This window comes from Pelodiscus sinensis, chromosome 26 (genome assembly GCF_049634645.1).
Source record: "Pelodiscus sinensis isolate JC-2024 chromosome 26, ASM4963464v1, whole genome shotgun sequence".
NCBI lineage: Eukaryota > Metazoa > Chordata > Testudines > Trionychidae > Pelodiscus > Pelodiscus sinensis.
The window spans coordinates 8,938,705-8,957,149 of record NC_134736.1 but is presented as its reverse complement, the minus strand read 5'-3'; the positions used below and the strand labels follow the sequence as shown (position 1 = coordinate 8,957,149).

Here is an 18,445-nt window from a genome sequence, read left to right as displayed (position 1 = left end):
GATACCGCTTGGATTTTGATACCCATCTCCCTTTGCTGTACAAATACATTCCAGTGATCTACACTCAGTCCCATTGTATACACATAGGACTGTTTGTTTATTTAGAAACAACTGGTGCCATGCTTTTCAAATAACCCATGATTCTTGGTTTCCCACCCACCCTCTTGGAGATAATATGGTCCGATAAGCAACTGCTGATACACAGCGGTGCTGCTCCCATGTCGCTCTCAGGATGTTACTGAGACAAAGTGGCTCAAAATCGTGTCTCTTGCACCAGGAAGAGCAGGAAGATTTTGCCTCCTGTACCTTTGCTCTCTATGTAAATCAGATTGCAGCAGAGGGGATAGAATCATAGAATCATAGAATAATAGGACTGAAAGGGACCTCGAGAGGTCATCGTGTCCAGCCCCCCGCCCTCAAGGCAGGATCAAGCTCCGTCTACACCATCCCTGACAGATGTCTATCTAACCTGTTCTTAAATATCTCCAGAGAGGGAGATTCCACCACCTCCCTTGGCAATTTATTCCAATATTTGACCACCCTGACAGTTAGGAATTTTTTCCTAATGTCCAATCTAAACCTCCCCTGCTGCACTTTAAGCCCATTACTCCTTGTCCTGTCCTCAGAAACCAAGAGGAACAAATTTTCGCCTTCCTCCTTGTGACACCCTTTTAGATATTTGAAAACCGCTATCATGTCCCCCCTTAATCTTCTTTTTTCCAAACTAAACAAGCCCAGTTCATGAAGCCTGGCTTCATAGGTCATGTTCTCTAGACCTTTAATCATTCTTGTCGCTCTTCTCTGTACCCTTTCCAATTTCTCCACATCTTTCTTGAAATGTGGCGCCCAGAACTGGACACAGTACTCCAGCTGAGGCCTAACTAGTGCAGAGTAGAGCGGCAGAATGACTTCACGAGTTTTGCTTACAACACACCTGTTGATACAACCTAGAATCATATTTGCTTTTTTTGCAACAGCATCACACTGTTGACTCATATTCAACTTGTGGTCCACTATGACCCCTAGATCCCTTTCCGCCATGCTCCTTCCCGAGCTTCATTTGCAACTCTGGTTGCCTGATCCAAAATCCCGAGCTTCATTTGCAACTCTGGTTGCCTGATTTGCCTACCTAGCTCGAATTAACGAGCCAGTGTAGACATACCCTCACAGATTTATTTGGACATAAGTTTTTGTGGGTAAAAAACACTTTGTCAGATGAATCTGACAAAGGACGTCTTTGCCCACAAAAGCTTATGCCCAAACAAATCTGTTAGGGTATGGCTACACTAGCCCCCCTAGTTCGAACTAGGGTGGCTAATGTAGTCATTCGAACTTGCAAATGAAGGTAGTTCGAGCTACCGGGCATTTAAAAATGGTGGCACCCGGGAACATGCAAATGAAGCCCGGGATATTTAAATCCCAGGCTTCATTTGCGAGTTCGAATGCCTACATTAGCCACCCTAGTTCGAACTAGGATGGCTAGTGTAGCCATACCCTTAGTCTGTAAGATGCCACAAGATTTCTTGGTGTTTTTGCAGATACAGACTAACACGGATCCCCCTCTGAGACTTGTCTGCCTGTGGCTGCTGTCTCCCAGCACACAAGCCAGTCTGGTTTCTATGCAACAGTCAAGTAAAATAAAATACAGACTGAATATGGGCATGCAGGATTAAAGATTTGTCTGGGCCAGGGAGGGCACTTATGTGCCACCCCACTCCTGGGGGCACACATGGATCCGTGCTCCTCGCATGGCTGGGGGAAAAGCCTCAAGGGAAGCATCTCTTCATGCTGCCTTTCCCCCAGCTTGAAGGAAGGGGAGCAGCAGTGCACAAAGCCACTCCCATCTCTGTACCACGGGTGTTCCCAGATTTGGGACACCCAGAGCGTGGAGGTTCAAGTGTAGTCTGTTACTTACACTCATCCCAGTAGCACGGCAGGGGGCTCTGCAGAGCCCCTGCAGAGACCTGGCCCCCTGAAAAAAAACAGGTCACGGGGATCGCAATTTTAGAGATGTGGAAACTGAGGCACAGAGAAAGGCAATGGCTTGCCCAAAAGTCCTTCAGCCAGTGTCAGAGCCAAACAGAGAGCCCAGGAACTCCTATGTGCTCAAACCACTGGAGACCTGGCTGGTAGAGTGGCGTGAAAGAACGGTTCTTCTGAAATGTTTATACTCCCTGGGGTTTTGTATCTGCCTGGATTTCCTAAAGCTCTGAGCCAAGGCCAGGCCTTCCCAATCACCCCCCGTCTCCCTGCCTCCCACAGCGATCCCCAGATGGAGGTGTGGTTTTTCCTACCTGGGGCATTCACCACCTGCATTTACAACGCCACTAAACCCCGGCAGCTGTCCTCAGTCTCTGCAGGCCTCCAGCCAGGCAGGTGTTTACTCAGGGACTCCGGCTATACCTCTGTCTGCCTGCCGCTGGATACTGCAGACTCCCTCTGTGTTTATCCCTCCTTGCCTGTTTACAGGCTGGCCTGTATGGCTTTGGGAGTCATCAACAGGGGATATGTCACAGCAGAGGGAGATAAGCGCAGCAATCTGGATTGGCTGCAGCAGCTTGTCGGTAACAGAGCGGCGGACATGACCCTCCGGTTCCAGATCAGCGGATCGAGGGTGCCAAACTTTTATCCTCACCCCAAAGCAGCAACAGCTGGCAATTAACTCTTGCAATGCCTGCATTCTCCAGACTGCAACGCAAGGGAGTGCTCAGGACTGCAGGGAGAGGGACTCCAGCTGAGCTCGGCTTAAGCCCCCGCAGGGATTCTTCCGTCCCCAGTGCAGGACTCTGCACTTGTCCTTGTTGAACTAGGGATGTTAAGTTGCGATTAATTAGCTAATTGAGTATCTACTATTCAATTAGTAGATGGGGCGGGGGGCAGCGCTCGCTCTGCAGTTTAAATGTAGCAAGAGCCGGGTGCGGCGGCAGCCCAGCTCCTACGACATTTAAACTGCAGAGCCGCAGCATTCTTGGAGCCGGCGCAAGCTGGGACTGCTCAGTCCCCGGAAGCTACCCCGGCTGCGGCTCTGCATTTTAAATGTGGTAGCAGCCCCGGGACTCTTACTACATTTAAAATGCAGGGCCACTGTGAGCCAGAACGGTTCAGTCCCGCCTGAGCCGCCCCCGGGAGCTAACCCCATGGCAGCTCTGCAGTCTACATGCAGTAAGAGGCAGAGCCGCAGTGGGGTTAGCTCCCGGAGGAGGCGCAAACTGGGACTGTTCAGTCGTGGTTCGTGCTGGCTCCGGGACCGCTGCAGCTGAGCCTCCCCTACCCCCCTCCCTGCCCACACCATGGAGACAGTGCTGGGGAGAACCAGCTCTTGCTTCCCTCTCCCTTCCTGACAGGCTTATCGGGTAGTCGACTTCTCCCTCACATCCCTGTGTTAAACCTCATCAGATTTCTTTTGGCCCAATCCTCCCAATTTGTCTAGGTCACGCTGGACCCTGTTCCTACCCGCCAGTGTATCTACCTCTCCCCCAGCTTAGTAACATCCGCAAACTTGCTGAGGGTGCAACCCATCCCCTCATCCAGGTCATTAATAAAGATGTTGAACAAAACCGGCCCTAGCACCGATCCTTCGGGCACTCTGCTAGAAACTGACCGCCAACCTGACATCAAGCCATTGATCACTACCCGCTGGGCCCGACCATCTAGCCAGCTTCCTATCCACTTTACAGTCCATTTATCTAATCCATACTTCCTTAATTTGCTGGCAAGAATACTTTGAGAGACAGCATCAAAAGCTTTGCTACAGTAAAGATATATCATGTCCTCTGACTTCCCCATATCCACAAAGCCAGTTCCTTTGTCACAGAAGGCAATCAGGCTGGTCAGGCAGGACTTACCCTTGGTGAATCCATGTTGACTCTTCCTAATCACTTTCCTCTCTTCCAAGTGTTCCAAAATGGATTCCTTGAGGATCCCCTTCATGATTTTCTGGGGACTGAGGTGAGGCTGACCCGTCTGTAGTTCCCTGGATTGTCCTTCTTCCCTTTTTTAAAGATGGGCCTTACATTTGCCTTTTTCCAAAAGTCCAGGACCTCTCCCGATTGCCATGAGATTTCAAATAATGGCCTATGTCTCTGCAATCACATCAGCCAATTCCCTCAGCACCCTTGAATGCATTAGATCTGGCCCCATGGATTTGTGTATGTCCAACTTTTCTATATAGCTCTTAACCTGTTCTTTCTCCATTGAAGGCTGCCCACCTCTTTCCCATACTGCGTTGCCTAGTGCAGCAATCTGGGAGCTGAACTTGTCTCTGAAGACAGAGGCAAAAAAAGCATTGAGCGCTTCAGCTTTTCCCACATCAACTGTCACTAGGTTACCTTCCTCATCCTAAGGGTCCCACACTTTCTCTGACCATCCTCTTATTGCTAGCATACAGTAGAAACTCCCTTAACCAACACCACTAATACAACTGCACAACCACAGACACTTCTCTTTGCGATTCGGCCCCCATGCAAGCAGCAAAGAGACCCGGCAAAGCCTCAGCCTCCACAGCAAAGCCACAGCAGCAGTGTGTAAAAATAGGCCAGGTTTTTGTTTGTCACCAGGAAACAAACACATTCACACTTCCAATATCCACCCACTGCAAGGGAAAAAGAGATGCAAGAACAGGCTTCAGAGCCACCGTCTAAAAACCTCACAAGCCTGTAAGCTTACACCCCTGTCAGCCAAGCAGATCAATGGCTCAAGAATGCATTCGAGCTTCCCTCCCAGGGTATGTCTACACTAGGCACCGTAGTTCGAACTAGGGTGGCTAATGTAGTTATTCGAATTTGCAAATGAACCCCTGGATTAAAATATCCCAGGCTTTATTTGCATGTTCCCGGGCGCCGCCATTTTTAAATGCCCGGTAGTTCGAACTACCTGCATGCGGCAACACGCGGCACGGGGTAGGTAGTTCGAATTAAAGCTTCTAATTCAAACTACTGTTACTCCTCCTGCAATGAGGAGTAACGGTAGCTCGAATTAGGAGCTTTAATTCAAACTACCTACCCATGCCGTGTGTAGCCGCGGGCAGGTAGTTCAAACTACCGGGCATTTAAAAATGGCGGCGCCCGGGAACATGCAAATGAAGCCCGGGATATTTTAATCCCGGGCTTCATTTGCAAATTCGAATGACTACATTAGCCACCCTAGTTCGAACTACGGTGCCTAGTGTAGACATACCCCCAGGTCTCTAGATAGTCCAGCCCTCCATTCCCAGGAGACCCAGATGATGTGGGAAAAGCTGAAGCGCTCAATGCTTTTTTTGCCTCTGTCTTCAGAGACAAGTTCAGCTCCCAGATTGCTGAACTAGGCAACCCAGTATGGGAAAGAGGTGGGCAGCCCTCAGTGGAGAAAGAACAGGTTAAGAACTATATAGAAAAGTTGGACATACACAAATCCATGGGGCCAGATCTAATGCATTCAAGGGTGCTGAGGGAGTTGGCTGATGTGATTGCAGAGCCATACGCCATTATATTTGAAAACTTCTGGCAATCGGGAGAGGTCCTGGATGTTTGGAAAAAGGCAAATGCAAGGCCCATCTTGGAAAAAAAGGGAAGGAGGACAATCCAGGGAAATACAGCCTCACCTCAGTCCCTGGAAGCATCTCTCAAATGCCACTGACTTCAAAGGGACACGTGCCCATTCCTAATGTCGGAGGTAAGCCAGCGTGCTTTGCTCAGTAGGGAAGGACCTTGCTGCCTCCGAGCCAAGGCAGGTGGACTGTGACCAGCGCTGCTCCGACTATCCGCCTGCGTTAGCCCAAGTGGCAGGAAAGCCGTGAAGGAAATGCAACAACCGTTGTGCCTCATGTTCAGCGGTCACCATGGGGCAGCCTGTGCTCTCTGCGAGGCTGCAGCGCACACAGAACAACAGGGGCGGGAGGAGAACAGAAACCAAGGGCACAGTATATCGCGGGCCTGATTCTATTTCCAATACGAATCGGCACTGACTGCCCGCTAAGAAGCAGGACTCAGGCCATTAGGCAGTACATATGGCAGCTCATTTCCACCCACCGCACCTCCTGCCTCACTTCCATTACTGCAGCCCGAGGACCTCCCCAGTAGCGACCACGGCTCTCGTGAAAGTCCCCCGTCAGCAAAGTGAGATGAACACCACTCCGGTGCTGTTTAGTAGTGAAACCGCACTTCTCCAGGCAAGCTCCGCTCAGCTGGAGAGGGATTCTGCCTCACGCAGGGTGCTCAGTTCTGCAGCCCACGGGAACCACGTCCAGAAACTGCCACTAACCTAAAGAACAAGTCTTGCTACAGTCACTCCCCACACGCCCGTTCACCCCGCCTGTGCTCCCTGCAACGAGGCTTTTTGCTTCTTTCCAGGTGGTTGTACCTGAAGATCTTTTGCCAGGCACAACCCCTTCTATTCGAGAAAAATCCCTGCGTTTGGACCCAGATCACAGTGACACTCGGTAATTCGCTGGCCAGGGGCAGCAGATAACATTCGGCTCAACCACCCACACGCATTACACCTGAACAACTGCACTAGAGTCTGGGTTAAGTTTCCCTTCTCTGATCCGCAACCACATAGAACAGTCCCGCCTGCAACCCACGAGGACCAGCTCCGCTCCGGCTCCACCACACAGGCAGCAAAACCTGTCAAATCACTTTCCTGCGGAACAGACCGGGGCTTCTCTGTGCATCCCTGCTGTCACGTGGGCGCTACTGCTCCCCCAGGTCAATGCTCGGGCAGCTCAGCTATGCAGGGTAGGCTCAAATCCAGGTCATGTCTGCCTGGAGCGGGGCAGGGTTGAGGGCAGGGCTGGCATTCACACCCCACAGACCCAGGCCCATGACTGTGTTTTTTGCTGGTGATTGAGCTTCCCAAATGCGAATGGGCAACAGCCAGCTGGCATTGTCGTGGGGTCACAGGCAACCTACCCGCACTGGACAATTTTGGAGAACCATTACCAGGACAGACGAGGGTGACGGGTTACTGGAAGAAGAGTGCAGGTGTTGGGGTGCTCTCTCTCTCTCTCCAGGAGATATGGCTATTCCCCAGCACAGGGGTTCTCCACAAGAATCAGGGGCCACGGCCTCCTGGCCCTTCCCACAGTGCTAGAAGGGAGCAGGATCTCCTCTGGAACCACTGCCCAGGCACTCAGCACATGCAGTGAGTGGCCTCATGCGGCCACCCACAGCTGCCCCGCTCCGCCCTCCTCTCCTCTGGGGAGAAATGACAGACTAAAAGGAACAGCTGAGGGAAAAGGAGGCTACTTACGTCCGTCCTGTCATTCCAAAGCCGAGGGGGCCGTGTCTCCACGGGGTAGGGCCCTCCTGTCCCACTCTTTCGTCCCCTACGGAAGGAAGGCAAGAGACACGAGTGCTTAGTGCAGTGGTATATGGGGAATTCTGCATCTGCTACTTGTACCCAGGGCCACTAGAACCCCCTGGGGGGGAGGGGGAGTGACAGGACACGAACCCTGCCTCTCCCCACACACAGGCTGACCTGTGAATGCAGCTTCTGAGGGAGAACACCTCTTCCGCTGCTCCTAGTATTCTGCAAGGAGGGCCCATCCCACCGGAGCCCCTACTCAGGATCGGTTGCTTCACCGTGGCAGATGCTACGGGTCCCAGTGCCGGAACAGACCCAGAAACAGCCACCTGGGATCAGCGGGGGCCCCTGAAACGCAGCTGCTGATGAGAGGCAGCACCCCGGCCCGTATGCAACGGGCAGCGAGACTCACTGGCTGCGCGGAGCCATCCTGAAAATGCCCAGCCTGGGGTGGCTTAGCCTGGTCTGCATCTATTAATCTGTCGCGGCGATAAGCACACGTCCTGCTGTGCCTCCTGACGGCTTCGACTCTAATACCCACACGCCGTGCTCTGCTGCGACCGCTTTTGTTAAAGGGGCCCGGCACACTTAACAGCCCCCACGCAAAACACGGAGCTGACCTGCCTGGATTCTCCTGCGCAGCTTCCGGGCTTTCCCCAGGGGGGAGGAGGGGAAGGGTTCTCTCTTGCTCACATACACCTCTGCTGCTCCGGGAAGTTGCAGAGAGGATAGCAAAGAACCAGACTCCAGGCACAAACCTTGATGCCCACGCACCCCTGCATGAGCTGGCTGCCCTTTTGGAGAACCGCAGGCCAGGCCTGGTGCAGCGTCTGCAGCTTCCCTGGTAATGAATTAGCACCTCAGTGCATGGAGCATCAGTGAAGAGATGGCGCTGTGGGGAATAGGGATTTAAGCAACTAGCCTAGGCTTATCGAATAGATTCCCTACTCTACCAGTCGCCGCTATCAGAGACAACGGGGCAGGGGAGAAGCAGCAGCTGGTGCTGGGGGGAGCCAGCTTAAAAGCTGGTTCCCCCAGCACCGTCTCTGGGGGAGGTGGGGAGGGGAGGCAGAGGTGCAGCGGGGGACCGGGTGTAAGCTGGGACAGCTGAGTCCCGGCTTGTGCCTGGTCCCCTGCTGCGCCTCTGCCTTTTAAATGTAGTAAGATCCACGGGACTCTTACTACATTTGATAGGCAGGGCCACAATGGAGTTAGCTTCCAGGGCCAGGAGCTAACCCTGCTGCGGCGCTACAGTTTCCCCCCTTCCATCCGCTACTCGATTAGCTGATTAAATGCAATTTAACATCCTAGGTGGGGACACTGATGCTAAACCCCCCAGGGCAATCAGCTAATCGCCACAGCACTAGAAAGGACAGGGACCTCACCAGGCTGTTGGCCTCAGCTGATTGACCAGGAACCTTGGGGTCCAGGGACATCCTTTGAGTCCTGGCCAAGGTACAGCAGGATCTATCTGGGCTGGAGCTATCAACCACAACTCCCTTCACTCACCCTTCAGCAACCCCAGCAGAGGTGATATTAGGGTTGTGAACGAGTATCCCGTTACCCGATAAACAACTCTCCCTTAAAACAAACGCAGCAGGATTCAACCCCCCACTCCCAGCCTCTGCTCCATAAACTCTGCCCAGAGGCAGCTGCTCCTCACCTCCAGCTGCAGCGTGCGGGTGTAGTAGCCCGACACCCAGGTAACAAGATGCACTTTCCCATACCAGCACCTGAGGCAGCAGAACATGTGGAATGCAAGGACACCCCCCCCCCCTCTAGCTGGGCAGGCACATCAAAGAACAAATTCCACCGCGTGGGAAAAACACCGTCCATGGCCTCACCCTCCTAGCACAGGGATTTGCTAATGTTAGAGGCAGTGGGCCGCAGAACAAGAGAATCCAGAACCACAGAGGGCGAGGATGAGGATGAACAAGCTCTTATCACCTTTTAACATCTCAAAGCCCCTCACGAAGGCAGCAGTGTCCCATTTTACAGAGAACTGTGCAGCCCCGTGCCCAAGGTGACAGCCAATCACAGACAGAGCCAGGAATAGAACCCTCACACTGCCCTAAACAGCTGTGTATCACATGCCATCTGCAAGCTGGCTATCAGCTGACGTGACCATCCCAGAAGTGGCTGCATTTCACTGGGCCGTGGTGAGAGCCGTATCAGAGTCGGCCGGCAAGCACACATCATCACGAGGCACAGCAATCAGAGACGTGCATTATTCACACAATAGTGATGCAATACTTCGAAAGAAGGTCCAATAAAGCCTTTTATTCCAAACCACGATGGCACAAATAATTGTCCTAGGGAAATTTTCTACACACCATTAGTCTTTAGAGAGTCTCCTGGGATCTTTAGTGCCAGCCTTTGATCTTACGTATCTGGCAAGACAGAAGCACAGCACACAACCTCTGCGTCATTGACTCCTTGTATGCAGTACAGCCTCAGAAGTAAAGAATGACACTGCACATGTACTAACCAGCTAGTCCTAGAAGGCTAGACATGTTCCTCCGAGGTTCCCACTGCAGCACTGACCACCTGGACTCTGCTTCCCATGGGAGGAGTTGATAAAACAAGAGCCCAAGGGGAGCTAACTTTTGCATTCAAAACCATCTCTCTCTTGCGCACCATAATACGCAGCATCTTATGACCCCCATGCAATGAAAGATCTCATTGTAACCGACAGGCGTGCTGAGTTACAGCTGCTCTGGGAACCTCATATGGTTTCTGTGAAGCTCCAGTCTCAATCCAGCACGGCATGAATGAATATAGCTCATCAATACAGTCCCAGCCCATGCACACACGCTGGCTACGTCTACACTGGCCCCTTCTTCGGAATAGCCATGCTAATTTAGAACTTTGGAATAGGGAAATGCGCGGGGGATTTAAATATACTGAATAAGAGATCCTCCGGAAAAGGGCTTTATTCCGGAGGATCGCACCAGTCTGGACGCTCTTTTCCGGCTTTTCCCCAAGCCGGAAAAAAGCGGCAGCCATGTTTATTTAAATCCCGCGGGGGATATTTAAATCCCCCGCGCATTTCCCTATTCCAAAGTTCTAAATTAGCATGGCTATTCCGAAGAAGGGGCCAGTGTAGACACAGCCATTGGGACTTTGTGGACTGGGCCAAACAGGTTACAAACATGGATTACCATAATTACAAGATTCCATTGTACAACAGCTGGTCAACACTAGCAACAGGCGGGTCTCAGTCCTGCTAGTCGCCTGTTAGCAAATATACCCCACACTGTAGCCGACTACTAACTCTCAGTTTGAGCACATGCTGCTTTCTTACTCCAGAGCTATTTTATAAAGGGGCAGGAGGCTATTTATACAAAGGCCAAGCTAGCTCCACTTACACTTTGGAGAGCGAGGTAATGCTCTCTCATCCACACTCCCAGTTTCTGCAGTCGTTGCTTGCAACACGCGTCTCAGAGGCGTGAACATCTTTCAGCAGGCTGAGGCTTGAGAAGCATGGCCCATCACTGCCAAATCCCACAGAGGAGACACTTTTTGCAGTAGCTCGTGGTTACGCAGGGCAAACACGGTGTGTGATGGTCAAACTGAGCACTGGGTCACATGCCTAGCTCTGCACAGACTCACTTTGTGCCCTTGGGCAGCCCGCTTAGGGAAACTGAGGTACAGAGATGTCAGTGGAACTGCAATGAGCTGAGAACTCCCTGGAGCATTATAAGACCTACCAGGAGCGCCACGCGCCCGGGGCCAGGCCCCCCGCCCTGCAAACGCCGCGCTCCCAGGGCCGGCGCTCCTCCCAAGTGCCGCGCGCCCGGGGCCGGCGCCCCCCCCAAGCGCCGCGCGCCCGGGGCCGGTGCCCCCCCCAAAGCGCCGCACGCCCGGGGCCGGCGCCCCACCCCCAAGCGCCGCGCGCGGGGAGCGCGGGCGGCCAGTTCGCAGTGCTCCCGGGGCCAGCTCCGGCCCCGATGAATGCACCACGTGCCCGGGGCCAGGCCAGCCCTGAGCACTTGGCGGGCGCACACAAATGGCCCCGCGGGCACCATGGCGCCCGCGGGCACCGTGTTGGGGACCACTGCTATATAGAGCAGTATGCACAAGCCATTGTATAAAATATTAGTTTATACTGACTTTGTTTTTAATGTAGCCAGTTGTAAAACTAGGCAAATATCTAAATGAGTTGATGCACCCCCTGAAGACCTGTGTATCCTACCTCCCAGGGTATCCTTGCCCCTGGCTGAGAACCACTGTTCTAAAGCCTTTGGTTTCGTACATTTCTGGAGGATAAGTGAAAAAGGAAATGAAAAAAACACCACGTATTAGCAAGAAAAACATGTAGGCATTCTCCAGAGAACACAACACAAATCTAACGGCAGGTTCACGCCGGCATATTTTCCTCTGCATTAATTCTGGTTAATTTCAGATCCCCACTTGAATAAAACACTTACTTTTTCAAGAGAAAAAGCCCTTCTGGTTGCAGCAGGCTGCAGAAGAGATTCTTGTAACGAATGACCAAGCCAATATTTTTAGACAGAAATAAGTAGACATTCCAGATTATACCTTGTGTTAGTGCTGCCGAAACGTGCATGTGCCACAAGAGACCAGTTGGCTGCAAAATGCTAGAGACCAAAGCCATTAGCAGCATTGTGTAGGGTACTTGCCCCCTTAAAAACCAGGCTAAAGTAACACAGAGGGCCAGCACTAGGGATGTAATAGTGTAGTTGATTAACCGATAAGCGTATCCCCCTCCCCTCTTTGCCAGTACATTTTTCAGCAGGCTGGCCAGCAGCCCAGCTCAGTCCTGGCTTGCGCCAGGTCCGGGACCTACCCCTGCTGCGGCTCTGCATTTAAAGTGTATTAGGAGCCAGGTAGGCTGCCTGGTTCATTTCTGGCTCGTACTAGGTCCAGGAACTCAAATCCCCCACTGGACAGAGGCAGCAGCACACAGACAGCCGGTCTGCAAGGGGAGCTAGTTTTCAACTGTCTCCCGCGTGGACCAGCTCCCGCCTGGCACCCCACGCTGCTGCCTCTGTATCAGCGCGGAGTGGCGAGGGCTTCTCAAAGCAGGACTGGAGAGCACTGGCTGGCGGCTCCACCCGCGGGGACTATAGAATAGTTGAGTAACTGATCAGAATTCATGAACTTAATCGACTATTCAGCTAACCGATATTTAACATCCCTAGCCAGCATCCCACAGACTTGCACGGAGGATCACAGAGGCTTTGCTTAGGGGGCTGGCCGGCCAGGGGGTGCATAACCCCCACTGGGTACCACCCCACAGTATACCCCATTACAGACTATTGTACAGCAAATCTTGCAGAGCACAGAGATCATCCCAGGAGGCTACTTTTATGGAGCACACAGGGGGAAGATTAGTATCCAAAACAAGCACTTCTGAGGAAAGGCACCTAGAGACAGAATGGAGGTGGAACAGTGTCTGGAAAGGACAAGAACTGAGAGAGTCACTTCATTCAGCAGGGAAAGAAGGTTTCTCTCCTGCAACTCTGGTCCCCGGTAAGATTGACCAGGACAGGACAGCTCAAACAGAGCCCATCTAGCCACACACTGCCCTAACCCCACGGCTTTCAGGATAGCAGCTGCATTCTGACCAGCGGTGCCCAGCGTGGGGGGTGTCGTCTATTTCACACCAAGTGCTTTGTACCAGGCAGCCTGGGAGCGAAGTCCTGGTTGTTGTTCCAGTCTGGTTCTTGCTCGTTAGCAGAGCCGGACCCAAACCCCCGAAGCATCGACACAGGTGGAGCTCCGGCAGCAGAACCACAGTCATTTATCCCTGGCAGGGGACACAACGGCATCTGCCCTCCTGCTGCTGTACTGACATTTCTCTCCCACCCTTGCAGGAAGCAGATTAGCTTCTTGAAACAAGGATCTGTGGGCAACAGCCACCCAGCCAGCACAGTACCTGCTGCAACGGGCCCCTGGCTGAAGGGGTGAGTTGGTTGTGGGAAGGGACTGACGTCTGCAACGCCTAAGAGAGCGCCACTTGCTCAGCCTCAGTGAAAGAAGCTGGCAGGCAGGCTGGGGATGTAACATTACAGCATCCAGGCTGGGCTAGCGGAGAGGGGGGTTTTGCGGAGGGAGGGGTGTAATTTTATTTCTGATGTTTGTTCAGCTGCTTAAGAACTGTACTTGTACAGCTGCTGCAGGGCAGAAGGGGAAATTCGCCCTGAAGTTTGAATGGATTTCTCTCCCCCACTGCGCAAGTGGAAGTAAACCAGAAACACCCGACGCTGGAAAAGAGAGGAGAGACCTGGTCACGGGGCACTCCAAAAGGAGCTTTTGGTTTCAGCCTGCAGGTGGGAGCGCTGGGATCTGCCAGGGAGGCCATTTCACAAGATGACCAAGCATCAGCAGCTGTTCAACATTGAAAATGGTTTTTTAAACAGATTCGAAGATGCCAAGGCCAGCTGGGACCGTTGTGATCACCGCCTCCAGTCCGGCGCAGGCCAGAAAGCGACTCCACGTCATTCCTGGAGCAGAGCTTTTCGTCAAGCCTCCAACCTGGCTTTTAAAGTAGCCAGTGATGGAGACCAGAGACAGTGACACATTCATCCAAGAGGATGCAAGGAGGCTAGTGGGAAGGTACAAGAGAGCGGAGTAAGTCATTAGGGGCTCCCCCAGTGGGTGGGGGGACGTTCGTTTCTAACAGGACACAATGGGATGGAGCAGGCAGGCTCTGTCTAGCCTGGCACAGACACCACCCAGCCAGGCGGACACACATGTGGGGCGGGGGATAGGACTGGACAAGCAAGAGCACTGCGGGGCATCCCTGAGGGATGCTGTGGGTAGGGTGGGGACAGGATTCAGGGCCGTACCAAAGAGCAAGGGACTGGGACAGCAAAGAGTCCAGGGTGAGATGCGATGGACAATGGCAGAGCTGGGTAGAACCCGTCACTCCTTTCTTCACATCCCCCTTCCCGATCAAACCTGGCCTGTTCTCCCAAGAGTCTGGCTGCCCTCCCTTCGAACCTCCCCTCCGGGTCTCTCTGGCTCTGAGCCGCCAGCAAGGCCGTGGGCAGCTTTCCAGGTGCAGGCTCAACTCAGATGCAGGTTGACTTGGAGCTGATCGGTGCCAGCTACAGATGGGCAGCTGCTCCCCTCCCAGGAGAGCGTAGAACCCTGGCAGGCTTGCTGCTTTGCCAAGGAGAAAGCCACACACGACCCCCAGCCTTCCCTCTGGGTGAGTGAGGCCCAGACCCTCAAACGGTTTTAGGTACCTAATTCCCAGTGGAGTCAGGTGCTTAAATACCTTTGAGGATCTGGGCCAGAGACTCCAGAGGGAGAGAGTTATTAAACCTGCCTTTATACTCCAAGATATTTTGGCCTTGATAAGGGTTCAGAAAAGGGCAACTAAAATGATTAGGGGTTTGGAACGGGTCCCATATGAGGAGAGGTTAAAGCAACTGGGACTTTTCAGTTTAGAAAAGAGGAGACAGAGGGGGGATATGATAGAAGTCTCTAAACGCATGAGTGGTGTGGAGAGGGTGCATGAAGAAAAGTTCTTCACTAGTTCCCATAGTAGAAGGACTAGAGGACACCAAATGAAATGAATGGGTAGCAGGCTTCAAACTAATAAAAGAAAGTTCTTCTTCACAAAGCAAATAGTCAACCTGTGGAACTCCTTGCCGCAGGAGGCTGTGAAGGCTAGAACTAGAACAGAGTTTAAAGAGAAGTTAGATCAAGTCATGGAGGTTGGGTCCATGGAGTGGTATTAGCCAGGGGGTAGAAATGGTGTCCCTGGCCTCTGTTTGTGGAAGGCTGGAGATGGATGGCACGAGACAAATGGCTTGGTCATTGTCTTCGGTCCATCCCCTCCAGGGTACCTAGTGTTGGCCACTGTTGGCAGACAGGCTACTGGGCTAGATGGACCTTTGGTCTGACCCAGTATGGCCATTCTCATGTTCTTATGTTCTAAGCCCAGGGCGGAGGGCTGGGTGGCAGCAGGTGGCTGGCTCATGCTGTGCCAGGTGCAGGGTCTGCTGGCTGGGTGCTGGCAGGCTTGCACCTGGCACGGGCACCGTAGCCAGCCCGTGCCCCTTTAAGGGCTCCAGGGCCAGGAGGGGGGCAGAAGAGTTTCCCTGGTAGTGCCCAGAGTGGTCACCAGGGAAAGCTAGGGAGGGCTAGCCTCCCACTAGTTCAAATTAAGTGGCCACACAGCCCTTAATTCAAACTACTTAATTCGAACTAGGCTTAGTCCTCGTGGAATGAGGTTTACCTAGTTCGAATTAAGCGCTCCGCTAGTTCAAATTAAGATCGAACTAGCGGTTTGTATGTGTAGCGCCTATTAAAGTTCATTAAAACGAACGTCTGTTAGTTCGCATTAACTTTGTAGTGTAGACATACCCTAACAGAGTTTAAAGAGAAGCTAAATTTAATGGAGGTTAGGTCCATAAAAGGCTATTAGCCAGGGGATAGACATGGTGTCCCTGGCCTCTGTTTGTCAGAGGCAGGAGACAAATCGCTTGATCACTGTCTTCGGTCCACCCTCTCTGGGGCACCTGGTGCTGGCCACTGTTGGCAGACAGGCTAGATGGACCTTTGGTCTGACCCAGTACGGCCGTTCTTATGTTCTTACTTGTTCTGATCATGAAGGAAATAGGCCAGCTCTCTGGTAATGGCTTTCCAAGTGGACTCTGCCTTTAGCTGGAGGATGCTGCATCTCAGAATGACCTGAGATTGGTCCTGCAGGAAGGGGATTTGCATAACAGATCCCCAAACAAAATCTGGCTCATTGTGTGCCCAACGAGCAAGCTCCTCCTGACCTGGACCCCGCAGGAGGGGCTGGGACCAGCAGTACCCATATGCTGTTCACCCCAAGGAGGAGCTTGCCACAGGGTCTGTGGCTGAGGCTCTGAACTGGGCCGTGTTCAGAGCCCAGCCAGACACCCTTGTGAAACCTTGGGGGAGCCACAGAAGGCCAGATTCCTAATGCCCAGCACCTCCAGTTAGGGCCAGATTCTCAGAAGATCTCAGTACCCAACTGTTCTTAATCTGTTCTCCTCGTCTGCAAACCTGGGCAACAAGTCCGTCCTGTCACCAGATTGTGTTGGGAACAATCACACACAGTACAGAGCGCAACAGGCACATACCAAAGTGACAGTGGCCACAGAAGACCACCTTTGGGATGGGGAGATTGGTGACTTTGTTTTTTCCCTTGGGGGGGAGGGGAGGCAAATTTTAGAGGTCGGCACCAAAACTGACCCAGCAAAATGTGTTTGTGATCAAGCATGTTCCACACCACAAGGTCGAAAAATTTCCACTCCCTTTTAGGTGTTAGACTCGGTGCTATGGAACATTCCAATAACGAAGAAGGGGGAGTTCTTGTCAAGCGAGTTTCAATACAATCAATGCAGTCAGCACCTCAGCGTCCCCATGCCGGGAAGCAGGAACAGTCGGACTGTCAGTGGACGTGACGCTGATGTTACAGAAAAGGAGATCCCAGGCTTGGTAAGCTGCCGTCTTACTTACAAGGACAAACCAAAGCAAACTGAGGACAAGGTGTATCACTTCTACGGACGTTCAACCTTGAGGGCCAGCCTGGTTCACCTCTCATCCCACAGCCCGGGTGACAAATCTAAACATGCGCACACCCCAGCATGGGACACACGCTTCTGAACACGCCTAGAACGGCCTGAACTCTCCTCAAATATGCAAGGTCTCTACCATGTTGTTCCCACCCACGCAACAGCTACCTTACACTGCCAGCAAAATGGAAATGGGCCTCATTGTGAATGAGAATCACGTCCCAGGCCTCTTCCAAATCTCAGCCTCCCTAACATGGAACCATCTCGTAATTATGTAATGGCTATTGGGCTCTTTAGATCTGTTCATGCTGGGAGCTGGGAATCGTAGCTCGACTCCAAGTGTAGACAGGCCCTTCCTTTGCCCCAACTCTGAAATATTTCTGTACAGTCATGGCACAGGAATCCAAGTCCATGCGTCGCTAAGCTGTGGGACAAACTACACTGACCACCCGGTGGTGCTGGTGATACTGTAATACAGAGGTGGGCCCAACAAGCCTTTGAATCCAGCCCACAGCCCGCCCCACTGGGACCCTCAGGCAGGGAGCACCCCCAAGCCACTCAAAGCGGCCACTCTACTGGCCAATGGGAACTGTGAGACTGTGCTGGGGGCAAGGGCAGTGCGTGAAGCCTCCCCCCAAACGTGCGGAGCAGAGAGCCATGCAGAGCAGCTGGCTGCTTTGAGCAGGCTCCGAGGATGCTGCTGGGCTGCTGGCCAGGAGCCACCTAGGTATGTGCCTCCTACTCAGAGCCGGCCTCTAGCACCCCGCCCGAACCCCAACACCCTGCTCCAGGTCACCACCCAAACCCTCTACGCACGAACGCACGCGCACACACACACCCTGCCCCAAGTCACAACTTCCTCCCAGACCCTGAACCCCTTCCTACTCTCCTCCCTCAAGTCAGAATCCTCTCCTGCACCCATACCCCAGATCCTGCACCCCAATCCCTTACCTCAGTCCCCTACCCCCACTTCCCTTCTGCTCCCAACCTCCAGCCCAGATCCTGCATCGTCTCCATAGAAGAGTGTGGCCCTTGACCACTTACCAAAATCTTGAAGTGCCGCCCCCATTAAACATTACTGCCCACCTCTGCTGTAACAGAACTGATGGATCTTTCTGTGGCGTGAAGTGCTTGAAGTTGCATGGAAACAGACACACGAAGGCTATGTCTAGACTGCAGGCTTCTTTCGAAAGAGGCTCTTTCGAAAGCATCTTTCGAAAGAGCCTCTTTCGAAAGAGAGCGTCTAGACTGCACGGAGAAATTTCAAAAAAGCGGCTTGCTTTTTCGAAAGAAAGCATCCAGTGAGTCTGGATGCTCTCTTTTGAAGAAGCCCTATTTACATTGAAGAACGCCTTCTTTCGAAAGAGGAACTTTCGAAAGAAGGCGTTCTTCCTCGTGAAATGAGGTTTACCGCCATCGAAAGAAAAGCCGCGTTCTTTCGAATTAATTTCGAAAGAACGCGGCTTGAGTCTGGACGCAGGGGAAGTTTTTTCGAAAAAAGGCTACTTTTTTCGAAAAAACCCCTGAGTCTGGACACAGCCGAAGAGAGGACACAACACACACCTTCTGCCTTTGTTCATCTGGGTTCATTTTTCTGCCCTGCTGCAGTTTCAGCAGCTTTATACACCTGCATTTCATAT

At 52.6% G+C, this 18,445-nt stretch overlaps 1 protein-coding gene across 28 annotated transcripts in view; it reads right to left on the bottom strand.

Annotated features, from left to right (window-relative positions):
* The window catches only part of ST3GAL4 (ST3 beta-galactoside alpha-2,3-sialyltransferase 4), a 162,588-nt gene that overhangs the window by 60,151 nt on the left and 83,992 nt on the right, over nucleotides 1-18,445 (bottom strand). For 22 of the 28 annotated variants that reach the window (XM_075909648.1, XM_075909651.1, XM_075909653.1 and 19 more), the window contains one exon: nucleotides 7,228-7,303. The exons of 4 other annotated variants lie outside the window; for them this stretch is intronic. Coding sequence is in view for 7 of the 24 variants with exons in the window: in XM_006111248.4 (XP_006111310.2) it covers nucleotides 7,228-7,303 (76 nt within the window). In the remaining 17 variants the exon portion in view is untranslated. Of the gene's footprint in view, nucleotides 1-2,294; nucleotides 3,986-7,227; nucleotides 7,304-8,039; nucleotides 8,154-18,445 lie in introns of those variants that run through there. 2 more of the 28 variants (XM_075909668.1, XM_075909647.1) reach the window with 2 other exon arrangements.